At 50.2% G+C, this 19,358-nt stretch overlaps 1 protein-coding gene across 1 annotated transcript in view; it reads left to right on the top strand.

Moving 5' to 3' along the window:
* dnah5l (dynein, axonemal, heavy chain 5 like) overlaps positions 1-19,358 on the top strand; it is a 47,762-nt gene that overhangs the window by 21,089 nt on the left and 7,315 nt on the right. Inside the window, exons 36-75 of the mRNA XM_034678523.1 lie at positions 52-122; positions 223-330; positions 2,195-2,382; positions 2,480-2,674; positions 2,758-2,892; positions 4,139-4,196; positions 4,345-4,476; positions 4,552-4,769; positions 4,981-5,115; positions 5,493-5,669; positions 5,815-5,904; positions 6,046-6,180; positions 6,569-6,670; positions 6,783-6,950; positions 8,987-9,193; positions 9,357-9,449; positions 9,533-9,769; positions 9,851-9,916; positions 10,109-10,249; positions 10,419-10,550; positions 10,808-10,918; positions 11,190-11,344; positions 11,616-11,737; positions 13,360-13,589; positions 13,703-13,861; positions 13,936-14,092; positions 14,180-14,325; positions 14,523-14,657; positions 14,893-14,994; positions 15,076-15,189; positions 15,274-15,441; positions 15,533-15,637; positions 15,725-15,838; positions 15,932-16,108; positions 16,706-16,900; positions 16,984-17,139; positions 17,820-18,002; positions 18,170-18,340; positions 18,424-18,675; positions 18,836-18,962. Coding sequence (XP_034534414.1) covers positions 52-122; positions 223-330; positions 2,195-2,382; positions 2,480-2,674; positions 2,758-2,892; positions 4,139-4,196; positions 4,345-4,476; positions 4,552-4,769; positions 4,981-5,115; positions 5,493-5,669; positions 5,815-5,904; positions 6,046-6,180; positions 6,569-6,670; positions 6,783-6,950; positions 8,987-9,193; positions 9,357-9,449; positions 9,533-9,769; positions 9,851-9,916; positions 10,109-10,249; positions 10,419-10,550; positions 10,808-10,918; positions 11,190-11,344; positions 11,616-11,737; positions 13,360-13,589; positions 13,703-13,861; positions 13,936-14,092; positions 14,180-14,325; positions 14,523-14,657; positions 14,893-14,994; positions 15,076-15,189; positions 15,274-15,441; positions 15,533-15,637; positions 15,725-15,838; positions 15,932-16,108; positions 16,706-16,900; positions 16,984-17,139; positions 17,820-18,002; positions 18,170-18,340; positions 18,424-18,675; positions 18,836-18,962 — 5,867 coding nt within the window. The remainder of the gene's footprint in view (positions 1-51; positions 123-222; positions 331-2,194; positions 2,383-2,479; positions 2,675-2,757; positions 2,893-4,138; positions 4,197-4,344; positions 4,477-4,551; positions 4,770-4,980; positions 5,116-5,492; positions 5,670-5,814; positions 5,905-6,045; positions 6,181-6,568; positions 6,671-6,782; positions 6,951-8,986; positions 9,194-9,356; positions 9,450-9,532; positions 9,770-9,850; positions 9,917-10,108; positions 10,250-10,418; positions 10,551-10,807; positions 10,919-11,189; positions 11,345-11,615; positions 11,738-13,359; positions 13,590-13,702; positions 13,862-13,935; positions 14,093-14,179; positions 14,326-14,522; positions 14,658-14,892; positions 14,995-15,075; positions 15,190-15,273; positions 15,442-15,532; positions 15,638-15,724; positions 15,839-15,931; positions 16,109-16,705; positions 16,901-16,983; positions 17,140-17,819; positions 18,003-18,169; positions 18,341-18,423; positions 18,676-18,835; positions 18,963-19,358) is intronic.

Raw genomic sequence — 19,358 nt, 5'->3', positions numbered from 1 at the left:
TCAGCAAGACCTGAACTGAATGTGCTAACCCTCCTGTGATGGTCTGTCCAGGTGTTACATCACTCTGTCACAGGCTCTGGGCATGAGTATGGGCGGAGCTCCGGCCGGTCCAGCAGGAACAGGTATCATCTCGGCTGTAATCTCAGTGAAGCGGTCTCATCTGGTCTTTGATGACCGCCGCTTCAGCTCAGCGTGTTTGTGTGCGTCTGGTTGTGTTTTCAGGTAAAACAGAGACCACTAAAGACATGGGTCGCTGCCTGGGGAAGTATGTGGTGGTTTTCAACTGCTCGGACCAGATGGACTACCGAGGACTGGGACGTATCTACAAAGGTGTGTGAGTGCTGGTGATAACTGGTGATTAATGGTGAAGACGACGGAGGTGTGTCTAGACTTCTTTGACTGGGGTGGTCCAACCAAGGCACTAACCCATGCAGGGGTAGCACACACAGATAAGTGGTCAAATCTGAACGACATCAGGCTGCTGCAAGCAGAACCCTCTGCTGCAGCGGATGCAGTTCCTTCAGTGTCCACTAGAGGCTGGCTGCACAAGCCAAGGAATCCCATTAGGTCAGATGTTCAATCAATCAATCTTTATTTGTACAGCGCCAAATCACAACAAACGTTATCTCAAGAGGCTTTTACAAACAGAGCAGGTCTAGACCACTCTATGTCAAATTATGAACAGAGACCCAACACCAAGACAGGATCAGACTCAGTCTGACCCCACCTTAATCCACCATGAGCATTGCACATCGCAGTATTTAGCTAGTTACAGTGAAGAGGACAAACTTCCTTTAACAGGCAGAAACCTCCAGCAGGACCAGACTCATGTTAGACACACATCTGCTGAGACTGGGTTGGGTCTGGAAAGACAGATAGAGGGGAGTAAGAGAGAGAGAGGTGATAGTGATGAGACGAGTCGTAGAAGCTGTTGCCGCTGGAGTCCAGATCGTCCGCAGCAGGAGGACGTCTACGGCAGCTCAGAGGAACCTACGAGACAAGGGAGCTCAGGGACTCCAGAAAGGTCTATGGTTAGTAACTTTAAAGGGACAGGCAGAGTTAAAGTAAGTGATGAAGGGGGTTGGGAGGAAGGGGGTGAGCTAGGATCCCAGTGTGTCAGTGTGCCAGTTCCCCCGGCAGTCTAGGCCTATAGCAGCATGACAAAAGCTGGTCCAAGCCTGATCCAGCTCTAACTATAAGCTTTGTCAAAAAGGAAAGTTTGAAGCCTACTCTTAAAAGTGGAGAGGGTGTCTGCCTCCCGGACCCTGACTGGTAGATGATTCCAAAGGAGAGGGGCCTGATAACTGAAGGCTCTACCTCCCATACTACTTTTAGAGACTTTAGGTGCAACTAGCAGGCCTGCATGTTGGGAGCGTAGAGTTCTAGAGGGGTAACAGGACACTATGAGGTCTTTAAGATACGAGGGTGTCTGATTTTTAAGAGCTTTGTAGATTAAAAGAAGGATTTATAATTCTGGTCTAGGTTTTATTTGGAGTCAGTGTAGAGAAGCTAACACTGGAGAGATGTGCTCCCTCTTCCTAGTTCTAGTCAATACTCGAGCTGCAGCGTTTTGAACTAGCTGTTACCATGCCCAGATTCAGCAAGAGGAAACACATTCCACCAGATCCGTGTCCAGTCCATCACTGATCCGCCGCTGTCCGGAGCAGGACCTCCTCCTCCAACGGAGCTGATCCAGTGGAAGTTAACACATTGACTAGAATAGAAACCTATCACACAGATCGGAGATGGCCTGGACACGGATCCGGTGGAATTTTGGCCGTGAGAGTTTTACATACATTTGCATAATTTGCGCCCGGCTGGTCTTTGGTTGCAGAAATAGTGGATTCTAACATAGGTACCGAGTCGATAAAGGGATATAGTCAACCATAAGTAGGAGTTTCAGGATTTTGGGAGGAGCACCAATCAGGTTTCAAGGGGACCCCCATGGATCTGCCCCTGCATGAAGGCTGCCACGCCCTTTAAAAGGACTCTGAGCTCGGGTCCGCAGAGTCTTATCGGTTGGCTCAATTCTGTGATGATGACACCACTCAGCTGTCTTTCTCACTGGACAGATTGAGGAGACCCAAGCAGAGACATTTAGTACAGAACAGAGACCCCTTACCCGGACCTCCAGCCACTGTACTTTCCAAAAAGACCTCTATTGTCATCAGTTTGTCGTTGTGGTTCTCTGCAGGTCTGGCGCAGTCCGGAGCCTGGGGCTGCTTTGATGAGTTTAACCGCATTGAACTGCCGGTTCTGTCGGTCGCCGCCCAGCAGATCTACATCGTCCTGCAGTGTAAGAAGAACAAGAAGAAACAGTTTGTCTTCACCGACGGGGACGTGGTCAACATGGACCCTGAGTTTGGCATCTTCCTCACCATGGTGAGTGAGCTCCGACATCATGTCCTTGACGTGTGGAAGATGATGTTCCTGGTCCGATGATCCTCTGAACGCTAACAGTCACTTCTCCGTCCTCCAGAACCCGGGCTACGCAGGTCGCCAGGAGCTGCCCGAGAACCTGAAGATTCAGTTTAGAACTGTCGCCATGATGGTGCCGGATCGGGCGATCATCATGAGGGTCAAACTGGCCAGTGCTGGTTTTCGTGACAACCAGGTGCTCAGCAGGAAGTTCTACACCCTCTACAAGCTGTGTGAAGAGCAGCTGTCCAAACAGGTCTGGAGACACGTGATGCTACTACTTAAGGTCAGGTGTTTCACGTGTTTGACTTCATGTCTCATGGTTTTGTTGTACACCAGGTCCACTATGATTTCGGACTGAGGAACATCTTGTCTGTTTTGAGGACGCTGGGAGCTGTGAAGAGATCCAACCCATCAGAACCAGAGAAGACGGTGGTGATGAGGGTCCTGAGAGACATGAACCTCTCCAAACTGGTCTGTATGCCTCTAATACTTAAAGAGACAGCACAATGTGTCGGCTTTTTGTCCTGTAAGGTGTGTTATCATCGTCTTTGTCCCTGTTGGATCTTAAGACAGACCTCAGATCAAACACAGGGAGGGGACAGTGTTTGGTTTATTGTTGATTTGGCTTTTATTTTGGTTTGTGGAGCCAGTAGCGACCATATTTGGACACATCCTGGTGGCTGTAGTAGCATCTTGTCATCCGCAAGGGTCCCCTGTCTGACTCCGCCCCTCTGCCTGCTCTCAGTGACTCTAAATGAGACCAGAATGTGATCAAAGCAACAGAATAAGATCAAAGCAATAAAATGAGATCAAAGCAGTAGAATGAGATCAAAGCAATAAAATGAGATCAAAGCAATAGAATGAGATCAAAGCAATAAAATGAGATCAAAGCAATAGAATGAGAACATAGCAATAGAATGAGATCAAAGTAATAAAATGAGATCAAAGCAGTAGAATGAGATCAAAGCAATAAAATGAGATCAAAGCAATAGAATGAGATCAAAGCAATAGAATGAGATCAAAGCAATAAAATGAGATCAAAGCAATAGAATGAGATCATAGCAATAGAATTAATTCAAAGCAATAGAATGAGATCAAAGCAATAGAATGAGATCATAGCAATAGAATGAGATCAAAGTAATAAAATGAGATCAAAGCAGTAGAATGAGATCAAAGCAATAGAATAAGATCATATTAATAGAATGAGATCAAAGCAATAGAATGAGATCTTAGCAATAGAATGAGATAGAAGCAATAAAATGAGAACAAAGCAATATAATGTGATCAAAGCAATAGAATGAGATCAAAGCAATAAAATGAGATCAAAGCAATAGAATGAGATCAAAGAAATAGAATGAGATCATAACAATAGAATGATATCAAAGTAATAAAGTGAGATCAAAGCAATAGAATGAGACCAAAGCAGTAGAATGAGATCAAAGCAGTAGAATGAGATCAAAGCAATAAAATGAGAACAAAGCAATAGAATGGTATCGAAGTGATAGAATCTGATCAAAGTGTGTGACTCTAAATGGACCATCATTCACTAAACAAACATCACGCTGTGTTGAAGAAGAAACTAGAGATTGAGACCATGAACTCATTAGTGTTTACTGAGGGAACAAATCAGCTGAGGAGGAGGACTTGCTTTTGTTCCCCTGCTGGTGAAGTTTCTACTGAGATCATTTCAGCTCAGTGTGATTCTCTGTGTCTGCAGGTCGATGAGGACGAGCCTCTGTTCATGAGTCTGATCAACGATCTCTTCCCTGGTATCGGTAGGTTTCTTTCTCTTGGTCATCAGACAACCAGAGTCTACCCACAGAGGTCTTTATTGAGTCTGTCAGTCTGTGTAATCATTAAGAGACCTTTTATAAATATGATTTAAGACTCTTTCAGTCCAGTCCTCCTCTCCCTCCTCTGTAGTTCTGGATAAAGCTGGGTACCCGGATCTGGAGTCGTCCATCTGCAGTCAGGCTCAACAGGCCGGTCTGATCCCTCATCCTCCCTGGATCCTGAAACTGGTTCAGCTCTATGAGACGCAGAGAGTCCGACACGGTACAGTTTTCACCTGTGAGCTTAAGACATGTGCAGCAGTGTAGAAATAAGTCCAGCTTACCTGTGCCCCTGCAGGTATGATGACGCTGGGTCCCAGCGGCGCCGGAAAGACGACCTGCATCCACACGCTGATGAAGGCCATGACGGAGTGCGGCTCCCCGCACCGCGAGATGAGGATGAACCCTAAAGCGATCACGGCCTCGCAGATGTTCGGCACGCTGGACGTCACCACCAACGACTGGACGGACGGCATCTTTTCTACTCTGTGGAGGAAGACGCTCAAAGCCAAGAAGGTCGGAAACCATGGGGGGGTTTATTTCTGTGCTTCAAAACAGACTAAGAATTAAACATGGACATCACTGATGACGGCTTCAGATCAGTCTACTTTTCAGGGTTGATGTTCTTCAGATCCTGTTGAAGGACTCCTCATCGTCCTCATAGTTCAATGCCGAGTTGTGCACCATAAAAGTATTCAAGGTTGCATCCACTGTGTGTTTGTTTCAGGGGGAATTTATCTGGATCGTGCTGGATGGGCCGGTTGACGCCATCTGGATCGAGAACCTGAACTCAGTCCTGGATGACAACAAAACTCTGACGCTAGCAAACGGAGACCGCATCCCCATGTCTCCCTGCTGCAAGGTGAAACCCGTCACAGCCAAATTCCACCAGATCAATGTCCGGTCCGTCTCTGATCCGTCACAGCAGCGGATCTGATAGGTTTCTATTCTAGTCAATGTATTAACTTCCACTGGATCCGCTCCGTTGCGTTCATGACTCCAGCTAACTGGCGGTCCTGCTCCGTGCTGCGTTCTGAAAACACAGCCGGTGGGTGTTGACGGACCGGAGAGCACGGAGCCGGACCACGGCGGATCACAGACGGACCCGACATGGATCTGGTTAAAGTCCTGGGTCAGTCATGGTTCAGGTTTCAGAGCACAGGCTAACATCAGCTTGATCCTGAGGAGGTTCACTGAGCCGTTCAGAGATCTGAAGTTAAGCCATGTAACCTCCTCCAGGTCGTGTTTGAGCCGCACAACATCGACAACGCCTCCCCGGCCACGGTGTCCAGGAACGGGATGGTGTTCATGAGCTCGTCGGTGCTCGGCTGGAGCCCCATCCTGCAGGCCTGGTTACAGACGCTGCCTGAACCTCAGGCGGACACCCTGAAACTCTGCTTCAACTGCTGCTACCAGGTGAGGACCGGAGAACTCCAACTGTTGATTCCAGCTTTCTTCTTCTGTGACAGATGAATCTACGGATGAGTGACTTCTTAAAACACGTTATATCTGAAGTGTGCAGAAGGTCAAGAGGTCTGATGTATCGCCTTTCTCTCGACAGGACTTGGTGGACTTTGTCTTCACGGCGGTGTCTCCAAAGATGCCGGTGCTGGAGTGTATGTACATCAGACAGACGATTGACCTGCTGCAGGTACGACACTAAAATTAAACCTGTTCCAGGACTAACTGATCACATACAGCTTTAAGATAAAGCCCTAAAAACCAGACCCCTTCGTTCCTCTTCAGTCCGGATGTTCCCGCGCTCACAGCTCGTTTGTGTTTGTGCGTTCAGGGTTTGCTTCCTGCAGCAGAGGAGAAACCGGGCTGCCACGGTGACGTGGGTCGTCTGTTCGTGTTCGCCGTGATGTGGTCTCTGGGAGCGCTGCTGGAGCTGGAAGATAGATCCAAGATGGAGGCTTTCCTGAAGGTGTGTAGCCGTGCATCCTTTGGATTGTCTGCTGGGCCTCCTAAAGGGGGCGCCCTTGTTTTCGTTCAGTCAAACTGCGGCTGAGACGTCACCACATCTGTCCGGGGTTTGTGTCAAGTTAGCGGAGGATATTCTTTGTCCACAGAAGATGTTTTAAGACCTTCTTTCTCACATCTGTAGCTGCAGTGGTGGTCAGGATCTCCTTAGACTACTTTAGATTAAAGGGGATTTCTTTGAACCACATTAACCGTGTTTCTGCAGCAGCGTGAGAAGTCTTTCTTCAGAGCGCTTGCTCATTAATTTGCTCTGTAGCTGTTGGATTTAGTGAGTGACGTGTCCTCTAGGGGGCTCTAACCAGTCCAGTGTGTTGTTGTGTGTCTGTGTGAAGAGCTCCGGCTCGTCTTTGGACCTGCCCCACACTCAGGACGACCAGACCATCTTTGAGTTCACCGTGGACGAGCAGGGGCGGTGGGAGCACTGGTCCAACAAGGTGTGTAGATGCATTTATTTAATCCTGCAGATTAAAGCTGTGAGCACTCGGGGGGTCGAGGATCCTTACCATAAATAATATATATATAATAATCCATACCATCAACACGCAGGTCCCGGACTACGTCTACCCCAAGGACCACGTCCCAGACTACTCGTCCATCCTGGTTCCCAATGTGGACAACGTGAGGACGGACTTCCTGATGCAGACCATCGTGAAGCAGAGGAAGGCCGTGCTGCTGATCGGGGAGCAGGGAACCGCCAAAACTGTCATGATCAAAGTGAGACCGAGAGATAACGCTCACGTTAAATTTACAAAGGATGAAACACTTTCTCAAAGCTGGAGACAAATCAAACACATTTACAAACGTCAGACTCTACCGGGAAACTAATGCACCAAATACAGGAAGTCATCCAGATTTCAAATCTAAAATGTTCAAAATAAAAGACGTCTGGAATATGAAAATGTGCAAAAAATTTATTTGTAATTTCAAGTTGCTTTTATTTTGAAATGACACATCAGATCAAGCTATGATTGGCTGGATTACAGTATGAGGTTGTCCTCTATTAGTCTGAACTAGAAACCATTTCACTTTGAATTTATCCAAACTCATTGTATTATGCTACATTTCCAGTGGTTTTATTTTGAAATTCCAAATCAGATATAGCTGTGATTGGCAGGAACACATTTTGAGGTGCTGTCCTATCAGTCTGAATGGAAATACTGTTTTGAAACAGCTGCTGTACGGCTGTAGGACATTTTTATAATATAGACGTCTTTTATTTTGAAATCCATATTATATTGTCACAATCTAGTGTGGTAACTTTTCTAAGTCTAAGTCTTTTGATTGATTGATTGATTGATCGATTGATTCTTTTAATGAGCACACAGCCAAGCTGCTGGAATTTGTTTTCAGTCCAGCTGCAGGTTCCAACATTATATTTAACAGTAGACATAGAAACATAATTAAACATGTAGACGTAACATTTCAAAAACAAAACAAAAATACAGGCTGTTTGGTTTTAATATTACTTTCAATTGAGCTGCGATCATTACACATTCTCTGCTCTTCTCTCAAACTGCTTTTATTCTGAAATTAGAAAATCTGTTGTTTTGCACTTTTACCGTAATACCTGTTCTACACGCACACCGCAGAATCTTGTGGAGGCTGGCTTGACAGCGGTTTGTTTCTTTCTGTTTGAACAAACCGCTCACTCGATCACTTCCTGTATTTGGTTCGTTCCTTCTCCGGTAGAATCTGACGTTTGTAAATTTGTTTCTGGTAAAAATGTTCCGTCTCTTTAAAAGTGTTCCTGATTTGTAAATTTGTTTTCTTAAAGGTGACATATTCTGCTCTTTGTCATCAACATATATTGGTCTGAGAGGTCCCCAAAACATGTCTTTAAAGTTTATGCTCATAAAAACACTTTGAAATCAGATTCTGGTCTGCCTGTAAACCCCTCTTCTTCAGCCCTGCTCAGAACAGGCTGTTTTCTGTGTCTGTGCCTTTAAATGAGAATGAGCTCTCTGACCACGCCCCCTCAGGAAGTGGGTGTGGCCTCCTCGGCTGTCCAGCACGTTGATCTAATGTTTACATGTTAGCTGACCCGCGTTACTTCAACCCTCTGAATCTGATCCAGAATCTGATCCTGACTGAGAGGCGCCTGCAGCAGGACCTTTCTGAACCATTGGTCACAGATTTAGTGTTTCTTGTTGTTTTATTTGTCAGCATGTAGACGTGTGTCTTGGTACACAGCTACCAACATGTAGCTATGTGGCTATGCTAACTAGCGCTAGCACTTATCCATGAAAACTAAAAATCATCCACTAGATCTTCAAATCTGCAGACGTGGGGAGTCAAACCGACCTTTGTGTTTATTAAGACAGCCTACAACTAGCATGCCTCCCTCCTAAGCTCCTTGTTAGCACACATGTGTGCAGGGACTGAAAAACGGAGGAGGGGTTGAGTTGTATTTTATACAGTCTATGGGCTGAACAAGCTCCGAGCTCTGACTTCCTGTTACAGACCGGATGGCGTTGTGACGTATGAAAAACACTGAAAACTGAAACGGCTGGTTTCAGCACACATTTACAGAAAGGTGGAGAAATCAGAACAGGGGCAGAATGGAGTCTTTGACTGTTCAGGGGGTTTGTAGACAGGGACACAGATTTCAGGGAGAAGTCCAGTTTGTATGATATGTCACCTTTAAATGTAAAAAAGTTTTCCAAAATGTAAATTTCTCTCCATCTTTGTAAGAGTGTTTCCTCCTTTGTAAATTTGCATTGCTCTTCTGAGTCCCTGCCCCCCCTCTGCAGGGTTACACCAGTAAGCTGGACCCGGAGCTGCACCTCAGCAAGACGCTGAACTTCTCGTCGGCCACGCTGCCCAGCATGTTCCAGAGAACCATCGAGAGCTACATCGACAAACGAATGGGCGCCACCTACGGGCCGCCGGGAGGGCGCAGGATGACTGTTTTCATCGATGACATCAACATGCCCGTCATCAACGAATGGGGAGACCAGGTCTGCTCAGACTCTCTCTGATTGGTCGACTTCTTCTCTGTTTGCTTCTCGTCTCTTTGTGTCAGCTGTCGTCTTTCTGAAGTTTAAATTTGAAACGTGGAAACTGAAGAAATGTTGATCCGACCTTCTTATCACTAACCAATCAGCTCCCTGCTCCCCTCAGATAACCAATGAGATTGTGCGTCAGCTGATGGAGCAGGGAGGTTTCTACAGTCTGGATCGTCCAGGAGAGTTCGTCACGGTGGTGGATGTTCAGGTGAGCCGGACTCTTTGTACCACGTGGATGTAGCCACTGACGTATCTGTGCTCCACTCTAAACGGTGTACTAACCTTTAACAGCTGGTGGCGGCCATGATCCACCCAGGCGGCGGCCGGAATGACATCCCCCAGCGCCTGAAGAGGCAGTTCTCCATCTTTAACTGCACGCTGCCCTCCAACTCCTCCATCGATAAGATCTTCAGCACCGTGGCTCAGGGTTACTTCTGCCCAGAGAGAGGCTTCCCCGACGCCGTCTGCCAGCACGCCGCCGCCATCGTACCCACCACCAGACGAGTGTGGCAGGCCGTGAAGGCCAAGGTGATAAACTCAGCCTGAATGAAACTGAAGCTGACGGACTCTCTGTGAACCCTCACACAAACGTTCCTCTTTGTTCCTCAGATGTTACCGTCTCCTGCAAAGTTTCACTACATCTTCAACCTGAGGGACCTCAGCAGGATCTGGCAGGTACAGAACTCCCCATCCTCTGAAAGGGAGCAGGTCTGCAGGCTCACCAGGGGTTCTTTCTTCTTTTACTCTTTTTAATGCAAAGTAAACCAGACTGACTTCCTGTTGTGATGCTTCACAAATCAGAGAGGAAGGACAGACGCAGCAGGAACGTGATCCGTGTGAGTCTCAGTGTGTCGGGTTGTGTTTCAGGGGATCCTCACAGTGACGTCCGACGTGTGTCAGAGCTCCGAGCTGCTCACGGCTCTCTTCCATCACGAATGCTGCAGAGTGATCGCCGACAGATTCATCGACAGCAGCGACCGACAAACCTTCAGCGGCATCGTGGAGAAGGTGAGGTTTAGGGAATGAAGTGTTTATGATGGTTTCTGTATGAAGGAGGGATAAAGACTTCTACCTTTAAGGACACTTTACATTTTCCTCCAGTATATATTTTACAGTGTCAACATGTCATGGGTAAAGGGAAACGATGGATACTCTGTAAGGTTGTTCTCTTCCTCAGATCACAGCAGAGGATCATGGGAAAGCAGTGACTGAGCATGCTCAGTGGGACAGCTGCTTCGTGGACTTCCTGCGTGAAGCTCCAGAGGCGACGGGGGACGAACCCGAAGAAGCCGAACTGGAAACTCCAAAGGTGCTCAACACAGAGCTCAATGATGTCTTTCCCAAACTCTGGGCTGTGGCCCCCTAGTGGACCCTGAAGGCTCTGCATGTGGGCCGCCATAGGTCTTTTAAATGAAACAATAACGCTTTATACATTTTGATTTATTTCGGTTCTTTCATTGAGTTATAATCATGTCATCATTAAAGCAGATCCATATGACAGCACTGAAGACTTCCTCACTTCAGCACAGCTTAGATGTCTCTGATGTTGTCTGATTTGATTGGCAGGTCTATGAGCCAATCCCATCGCTGGACTCTCTGGCGGAGCGACTCTCTGTCTTCCAGCTGCAGTACAATGAGACGATGAGGGGCGGGGCCATGGACCTGGTCTTCTTCAAGGTAAGAATCATCACAGTGTCCATGATTTCCAAAAAGAAGGTCAGATTCTGATTCATCACACCACAGGACAGTTTTCTACGTCCCCTCAGTCCGTCTCAAACGGGCTCAGGTCCAGAGAAGTCTCTGGTGTTTCTGGATCAGGTTTATAAATGGTTTCCTCTTGCATGGTTCAGTTTTAATCTGACTTTGTGGATGCAGTGACTTCCAGTTTTTAGTAATTTGTGTTCCTCAATGTATCTCTGTGGTTTTATAAGCCTGTCTGTTCGGACAGGATGCAATGACCCATCTGATGCGGATCTCTCGGATCCTGCGCACGCCGCAGGGGAACGCCTTGCTGGTCGGGGTCGGGGGGTCGGGGAAGCAGAGTCTGACGAGGCTGGCATCGTTCATCGCCGGATACCAAACCTTCCAGATCACACTGACCAGGTCGGTATCACATCAAGGTATCCTTCAAGATCTGGTCTGTCTTTGAGCGACAGAGCAGCTCATCAACAAACAAGAGAAGAACAGAGAGAAGAACAGAGAGATGAATAGAGAGAGAGAAGAACAGAGAGAAGAATAGAGAGAAGAATAGCATTTGGTCCACTGTGGGAGTGACCACAGAACAACCTTAGCTTCATTGTAGTTCAAATTTCAAAGTGTGTGTGTGTGTGTGTGTGTGTGTGTGTGTGTGTGTGTGTGTGTGTGTGTCCTGCAGGTCTTACAGCAGCAGTAACCTGTTGGAGGATCTGAAGGCTCTGTATCGAATCGCCGGTCAGCAGGGACGAGGAGTCACGTTCCTTTTCACCGACAACGACATTAAAGACGAAGCTTTCCTCGGTACCTGACGCTGAGTTTCCTCTGATGTTCCACCTGACGTTCCCCCTGACGTTCCCCCTGACGTTCCCCCTGACGTTCCCCCTGACGTTCCTCCTGACGTTCCCCCTGACGTTCCCCCTGACGTTCCCTCTGACGTTCCCCCTGACGCTCCCCCTGACGTTCCCCCTGACGTTCCCCCTGACGTTCCGCCTGACGTTCCCCCTGAAGTTCCCCCTGACATTCCTCTGACGTTCCCCTGACGTTCCCCCTGACGTTCCCCCTGACGCTCCCCCTGACGTTCCCCCTGACGTTCCCCCTGACATTCCACCTGACGTTCCCCCTGAAGTTCCCCCTGACATTCCTCTGACATTCCCCTGACGTTCCCCCTGACGTTCCCCCTGACATTCCCCTGACGTTCCCTCTGACGTTCCCCCTGACATTCCCCTGACGTTCCCTCTGACGTTCCCCCTGACGTTCCCTCTGACGTTCCCCCTGACGTTCCCTCTGACGTTCCCCCTGACGCTCCCCCTGACGTTCCCCCTGACATTCCCCTGACGTTCCCTCTGACGTTCCCTCTGACGTTCCCCCTGACGTTCCCCCTGACGTTCCCCCTGACATTCCCCTGACGTTCCCTCTGACGTTCCCTCTGACGTTCCCCCTGACGTTCCCTCTGACGTTCCCCCTGACATTCCCCTGACGTTCCCTCTGACGTTCCCCCTGACGTTCCCTCTGACGTTCCCCCTGACGTTCCCTCTGACGTTCCCCCTGACGCTCCCCCTGACGTTCCCCCTGACATTCCCCTGACGTTCCCTCTGACGTTCCCTCTGACGTTCCCCCTGACGTTCCCCCTGACATTCCCCTGACGTTCCCCCTGACGTTCCCTCTGACGTTCCCCCTGACGTTCCCTCTGACGTTCCCCCTGACGCTCCCCGACGTTTCACCTGACGTTCCCCCTGACATTCCCCTGACGTTCCCCCTGACATTCCCCTGACGTTCCCCCTGACGTTCCACCTGACATTCCCCTGACTTCCCCCCTGACGTTCCCCCTGACATTCCCCTGACATTCCCCTGACGTTCCCCCTGACTTTCCACGTTCTGACGTTCCCCCTGACGTTCCCTCTGACGTTCCCCCTGACGTTCCACCTGACATTCCCCCTGACGTTCCCCTTGACGTTCCCCCTGACGTTCCCCTTGACGTTCCCCCTGACGTTCCCCCTGACATTCCCCTGACATTCCCCTGACGTTCCCTCTGACGTTCCCCCTGACGTTCCACGCTCTGACGTTCCCCCTGACGTTCCCTCTGACGTTCCCCCTGACGTTCCACCTGACATTCCTCCTGACGTTCCCTCTGACGTTCCCCTTGACGTTCCCCCTGACGTTCCCCCTGACATTCCCCTGACATTCCCCTGACGTTCCCTCTGACGTTCCCCCTGACGTTCCACGCTCTGACGTTCCCCCTGACGTCCCCTCTGACGTTCCCCCTGACGTTCCACCTGACATTCCCCCTGACGTTCCCTCTGACGTTCCCCTTGACGTTCCCTCTGACGTTCCCCCTGACGTTCCACGCTCTGTCACATCAGAACATTTATAGACCGTCGTGCACGTCTTCAGATATGTCCCACCTCGTCCTCTCCTCTCTGCAGAGTACATGAACAACGTTCTGGCGAGCGGAGAAGTTTCCAACCTGTTTGCCCGTGACGAGCTCGATGACATCACTCAGGATCTGATTCCCGTCATGAAGCGACAGCACCCTCGCCGACCTCCGACCTCCGAGAACCTGTACGACTTCTTCCTGTCCCGAGTGCGAAGCAACCTCCACGTGGTCCTCTGCTTCTCGCCCGTCGGGGAGAAGTTTCGTACCCGGGCGTTGAAGGTGAGGAGCTTCAGAAACTCACGGAGTCTTTATCTGTGATGTCTTCAGATGTCTTTGGGACATTCAAACAGGTTTACTGTAATCAGTCACTCTTTGACCTTTGACCTGCACAGTTCCCGGGCCTGATTTCGGGCTGCACAGTGGACTGGTTCCAGCGCTGGCCTCGAGACGCCCTGGTCGCCGTATCGCATCATTTCCTGTCTCATTACCAGGACCTCCGCTGCTCAGAGGACGTAAAGCAGAGTGTGGTGGACACCATGGGAACCTTTCAGGTAGTTCTCCCTCTGTGACCAGGTGTGTCATCATCATCATGCTGAGACGACTCATCACATGACCTTCCTTGTAGGACCTGGTGGCGGAGAAATGCGCCGAATACTTCGAGCGGTTCCGTCGCCAAACGTTCGTGACGCCAAAGTCCTACCTGTCCTTCATCGACAGCTACAAGATCATCTACGCCCAGAAGATCGCCCACGTCGGCACGCTGGCGGAGCGCATGCAGACGGGTAAGGCCGCGGTACGTTCCCATGATGCACTGCAGGTCCGTGGGCGTGAGGAGGAGCAGTCGTGCATGTCCTGTGTGTCGTCTGCAGGTCTGTGTAAGCTGATGGAGGCGGAGCAGTCGGTGTCTCAGCTCTCTGAGGAGCTGCTGGTGAAGGAGCAGGAGCTCGCCGTCGCCTCCCAGAGGGCGGAGGGAGTCCTGCAGGAGGTCACGGCCAAAGCTCAGGCTGCTGAGAAGGTTCAACACGACACAGAGACACCATCAATTAAACACGGGGTCAAAGGTCACGTGGGAGCGTTAATCTGAAGGCAGGACTCACAGAGACGAGCTGAGGCCAGAAACTCAATTTAAATTATCTGTGTGTGTGTGTGTGTGTGTGTGTGTGTGTGTGTGTGTGTGTGTGTGTGTGTGTGTGTGTGTGTGTGTGTATCCAGGTGAAGCAGCAGGTGCAGAAGGTGAAGGATAAAGCTCAGCTCATTGTCGACGAGATTGAAGCGGATAAATCGGCAGCAGAGACCAAACTGGAGGCTGCAAAACCTGCACTGGAGGCTGCTGAGGCCGCACTGCAGGTCACACACACACACACACACACACACACACACACACACACACACACGCACACACGCACACATCTTCTCAGAGGATGTGTCAGTGCGGTGCAGCTGCAGGACTCTTTGCCTGCCAGCAGAGGGCGCTGAAACACAAGCAGCGTTCCTGTCCATCCTGTCTCTGAATCCCTCTCAGAGACACACTGACCCTGCCTGTCTGTGCCGGATCTTTGATTTTCATCTTGTGTCTCCTCAGACGATCAAACCGGCGGACATCGCCACCGTGAGGAAGCTGCAGAAGCCTCCTCACCTCATCATGAGGATCATGGACGCCGTGCTGCTGCTGTTCCAGAGGAAGGTCTCTCCGTCTCCTCTGGTTTCACTCATCTTTAAATTAAGATGTCTGTGCGGCGCTCTCCTGACAGACTTGTTTCCTCAGATCGATCCCGTGACCGCTGACCCTGAACGGCCTTGTCCTCGACCGTCCTGGGCGGAGGCGATGAAGCTGATGCAGAACTCCGGCTTCCTCAGCATGCTGCTCAACTTCAGCAAGGTTCAAAGACTCACACTTTTTAGACTTCAGTGTCGTTATTGAAACTTATTCTTCAGCCGTAACCAAAGCAGATGATTGCTGCAGGACTCCATCACAGAGGAGGTGGTGGAGCTGATGTCTCCGTACCTGCAAATGGACGACTACAACCTTGAGTCCGCCAAGAGGATCTGCGGCAACGTGGCGGGACTCTGCTCCTGGACTCAGGCCATGGCCGACTTCTTCTCCATCAACAAGGAGGTGCTGCCGCTGAAGGTACCGACAGGGAGGAGTGGAGACGTTCACAGCGAGGCGATGACACTGAGATGAGTTTGTAGTGATGACGTGTCTCTGTGTCTGTCTGAAGGCTAACCTGGCCCTGCAGGAGGTCCGGCTCGTGGTCGCTCAGACCGAACTGGCTCAAGCTCAGGAGCAGCTGGACGCCAAGCAGCAGGAGCTGGACGCCGTGCAGGTAAAGACTCCTTCTGGTCCCTGCTCCTGCGTCTGGACTCAGATGTGAAATGAGTTCAGGTTTGTAAAGATGATTCCTGATCCTCAGGCGCTCTATGACGCCGCCATGAAGGAGAAGCAGGACCTCGAGGACGACGCACAGGCCTGCCGCCGCAAGATGGCCAACGCCAAGGCTCTGATCGACGGGCTGGGAGGAGAGAAGGTCAGTCTCTCACCCCTCCATCATCCATCCATTCAACGCTCATCCATACATCCATCAACCCTCCCTCTCTCTGTCCTGGTCTCGTGTCTTCAGGTTCGTTGGACCGACAGCAGCGCCGGCTTTCAGACCCAGATTTCACACCTGGTGGGGGACGTCCTGCTGTCCGCGGGTTTCCTCTCCTACGCCGGACCCTTTAACCAGGAGTACAGGAGCCTGCTGCTGGAGCTGTGGAAGAGAGAGATGGAGGAGAAGAGGATCCCCTTCAGTCCTGTGAGACACCAAAACCACAGCTTTCTTTTCAGAGAGGCAGAGCGCAGCTTTTCACGCTCTGCTCACCTCAGTCAGGACCAAGTGCAATGAGTTATATTTGGTGGTATGACTCTGTTCTGGGAGCTCCCTGCCCTTCCACCCCCTTCCACCCATGTAAGTGGAATGCCAAAGCCTGAGGTGGGGAGAGCACACCTCCCCCCTTTTTGTTATATGCATACATGAAAAGCCAAGGCAGGGAGAGCATCAGCAAAGACCCTCGGGGTACAGAGCAGAGCGAGCATCAGTGAGGATGCATGCGACACTGGTAAAATCAGAAACTGGGGTGGAGGAGGGGAGGCGGTTTGAAGAGAGCCCACATTTTACTGTTTGCTGATTGGATGTGTAGATGTCAGCTGATAGGGGGTGGTGTTAGGAGCAGCTGACGTTCTGTGGGCGGAGCTTAAACTAACTCTGCTTAAAAGCACGTCGTCTTCGTTCTGAGGGAGAGTCTTCTCTTCTCTGTGCTTCACTTGAGGGTTACGTTATCTGTGAACCTTTTTAAGACCAGAACCGTCTGGAGGAGGAAGAGGTCCCACTGAACTTCCTGTTCTGCTGCAGGACCTGAACGTGATCGGCCTGCTGGTGGACAACGCCACGGTGAGCGAGTGGAACCTGCAGGGTCTACCCAGCGACGACCTCTCCATCCAGAACGGCATCGTGGTGACGAAGGCGGCCCGCTACCCGCTGCTGATAGACCCCCAGGGTCAGGGCAAGACCTGGATCCAGAACAGAGAGCGAGATCAGCAACTCCAGGTGAAGACCCCGCCTCCTGAAGGTCGCCTTAAATCAATGTAGGAGATAACGCCCATCAGGTACTGACTCCTCCCACCTTTCAGGTGACGTCTCTGAACCATAAATATTTCCGCTCACACCTGGAGGACGGTCTGTCTCTGGGGCGCCCCCTGCTGCTGGAAGATGTGGGGGAGGAGCTGGACCCTGTCCTGGACAACATCCTGGACAAGAACTACATCAAGTCTGGATCGACTTATAAAGTAAGACATCAGCGACTTCGTAACATCGACTGAAACGATACAGGATAACGTGCAGTCCTCCTCCTTCTCCTCCTCCTCTTCCTCTTCCTCCTCATCCTCCTCATCCTCCTCCTTCTCCTCCTCGTCCTCTTCCTCCTCTTCCTCCTCCTCCTCTTCATCTCCTCCTCCTCCTCCTCTTCCTCCTCCTCCTCTTCCTCCTCCTCCTCCTTGTCCTCCTCCTCCTCCTCTTCCTCCTCCTCCTCCTTCTCCTCCTCCTCCTCCTCCTCTTCCTCCTCCTCCTCTTCCTCCTCCTCCTCCTCTTCCTCCTCTTCCTCCTCCTCCTCCTCCTCTTCCTCCTCCTCCTCTTCCTCCTCCTCCTCCTTCTCCTCCTCGTCCTCCTCTTCCTCTTCCTTCTCCTCCTCTTCCTCCTCGTCCTCCTTCTCCTCCTCGTCCTCCTCTTCCTCTTCCTTCTCCTCCTCTTCCTCCTCCTCCTTCTCCTCCTCCTCTTCCTCCTTCTCCTCCTCTTCATCTTCCTCCTCCCCCTCCTCTTCCTCTTCCTCCTCCTTCTCCTCCTCCTCTTCCTCCTCCTCCTCCTCTTCCTCCTCCTCCTCCTCCTCCTCCTTGTCCTCCTCCTCCTCCTCCTCCTCCTCCTCCTTGTCCTCCTCCTCCTCCTCCTCTTCCTCCTCCTCCTCCTCCTGCAGGTGAAGGTGGGAGATAAGGAGGTGGATGTGATGAAGGGCTTCACCCTCTACATCACCACCAAACTGGCCAACCCTGCGTACAGCCCCGAGGTCAGCGCCAGGACGGCCGTGGTGGACTTCACCGTGACTCAGCGCGGCCTGGAGGACCAGCTGCTGGGCCGGGTCATCCTGCTGGAGAAACAGGTCAGCTCACCTGCTAGCTACAGTTAGCTAGTTTATCATGCAGCTAGTAGGGTAAATACTTTTGCACTTTGACCTTTGCCGTCCTGGTTTTTGGCACCCTAAGCGACCCTGTTTGGACACGATGTTGCGTCTCTTTCTGACCTCCTGCACTCCGTCGGTCCCTCCAGGAGCTGGAGGCGGAGCGGGTGCAGCTCCTCGAGGAGGTGACCTCCAACAAGAGGAAGATGCAGGAGCTGGAGGACAGTCTGCTGTTCAGGCTGACCAGCACACAGGGCTCTCTGGTGGAGGACGAGTCTCTGATCCAGGTCCTGAGGGTCACCAAGACCACCGCCCAGGAGGTATCAGCTCTCTCTGTGTTTACTCTCATCCCGGTCATCCATGCAGCTCCTCTACAGGTGGACACTCCCCTCTTGTCTTCCAGGTGAGTGAGAAACTGTCGATTGCCGCAGAGACGGAGATAAAGATCAACCATGCTCGGGAGGAGTACCGTCCGGTGGCCACCAGGGGGAGCATCCTCTACTTCCTGATCGTGGAGATGTCTCTGGTGAACATCATGTACCAGACGTCTCTGCGGCAGTTCCTGGGGCTCTTCGACTCGTCCATGCAACGCTCGGCTAAGTCTCAGGTCACCTCCAAACGCATCGGCAACATCATCAACTTCCTCACGTACCAGGTATCAGCTGAATACACCGACAAGACCAACAAGAGGTCATGACACTTTGCACAATGACCGGTCTGGTGCTCACTGGAGCTCACTCAACCAGACTCACTGAAGAACAGACACGTGGGCTTAACCATCTACCTGCCTCAGCACCTGTTTGTGTCTCTCTCAGGTGTTCTGTTACACGGCCAGGAGTCTGTACGAGGAACACAAGCTGCTGTTCACTCTGCTGCTGGCTCTGAAGATCGACCTGCAGGCCGGGAACATCTCGCACCCCGAGGTGCTCACCTTCGTCAAAGGTCACAAAGTCATCCCCCTACTGCTCCTTGTCTTTCTCTATAAATTACTAATTCATCTTTTATTTATTCAAATTTTTTCTCTTTATTTATTTTTTATCCATTTTTATTCTATTCATGTAGTTATTCTATTTTTTCTATTTATTTATTTATTCATGATTTATTAATTTATTCTATTCATTTAGTTATCCTACTTATTTATGTTTTATGTATTTATTTATTTATTTATCTATTTTTATTCTATTAATTTAGTTTTTCTACTTTTTTTTCTATTTATTTATTTATTTATTTATTCTATTCATTTAGTTATTTAATTTGTTCTATTTATTTATCTTAATCTATTTAAATTTATTTTGTCCTTATTTGTTTATGTATGTATTTATGTATTTATTTATACAT

The sequence above is a fragment of the Notolabrus celidotus genome, unplaced genomic scaffold (assembly GCF_009762535.1).
Source record: "Notolabrus celidotus isolate fNotCel1 unplaced genomic scaffold, fNotCel1.pri scaffold_162_arrow_ctg1, whole genome shotgun sequence".
NCBI lineage: Eukaryota > Metazoa > Chordata > Actinopteri > Labriformes > Labridae > Notolabrus > Notolabrus celidotus.
This window is presented reverse-complemented; position numbering and strand designations above follow the sequence as displayed.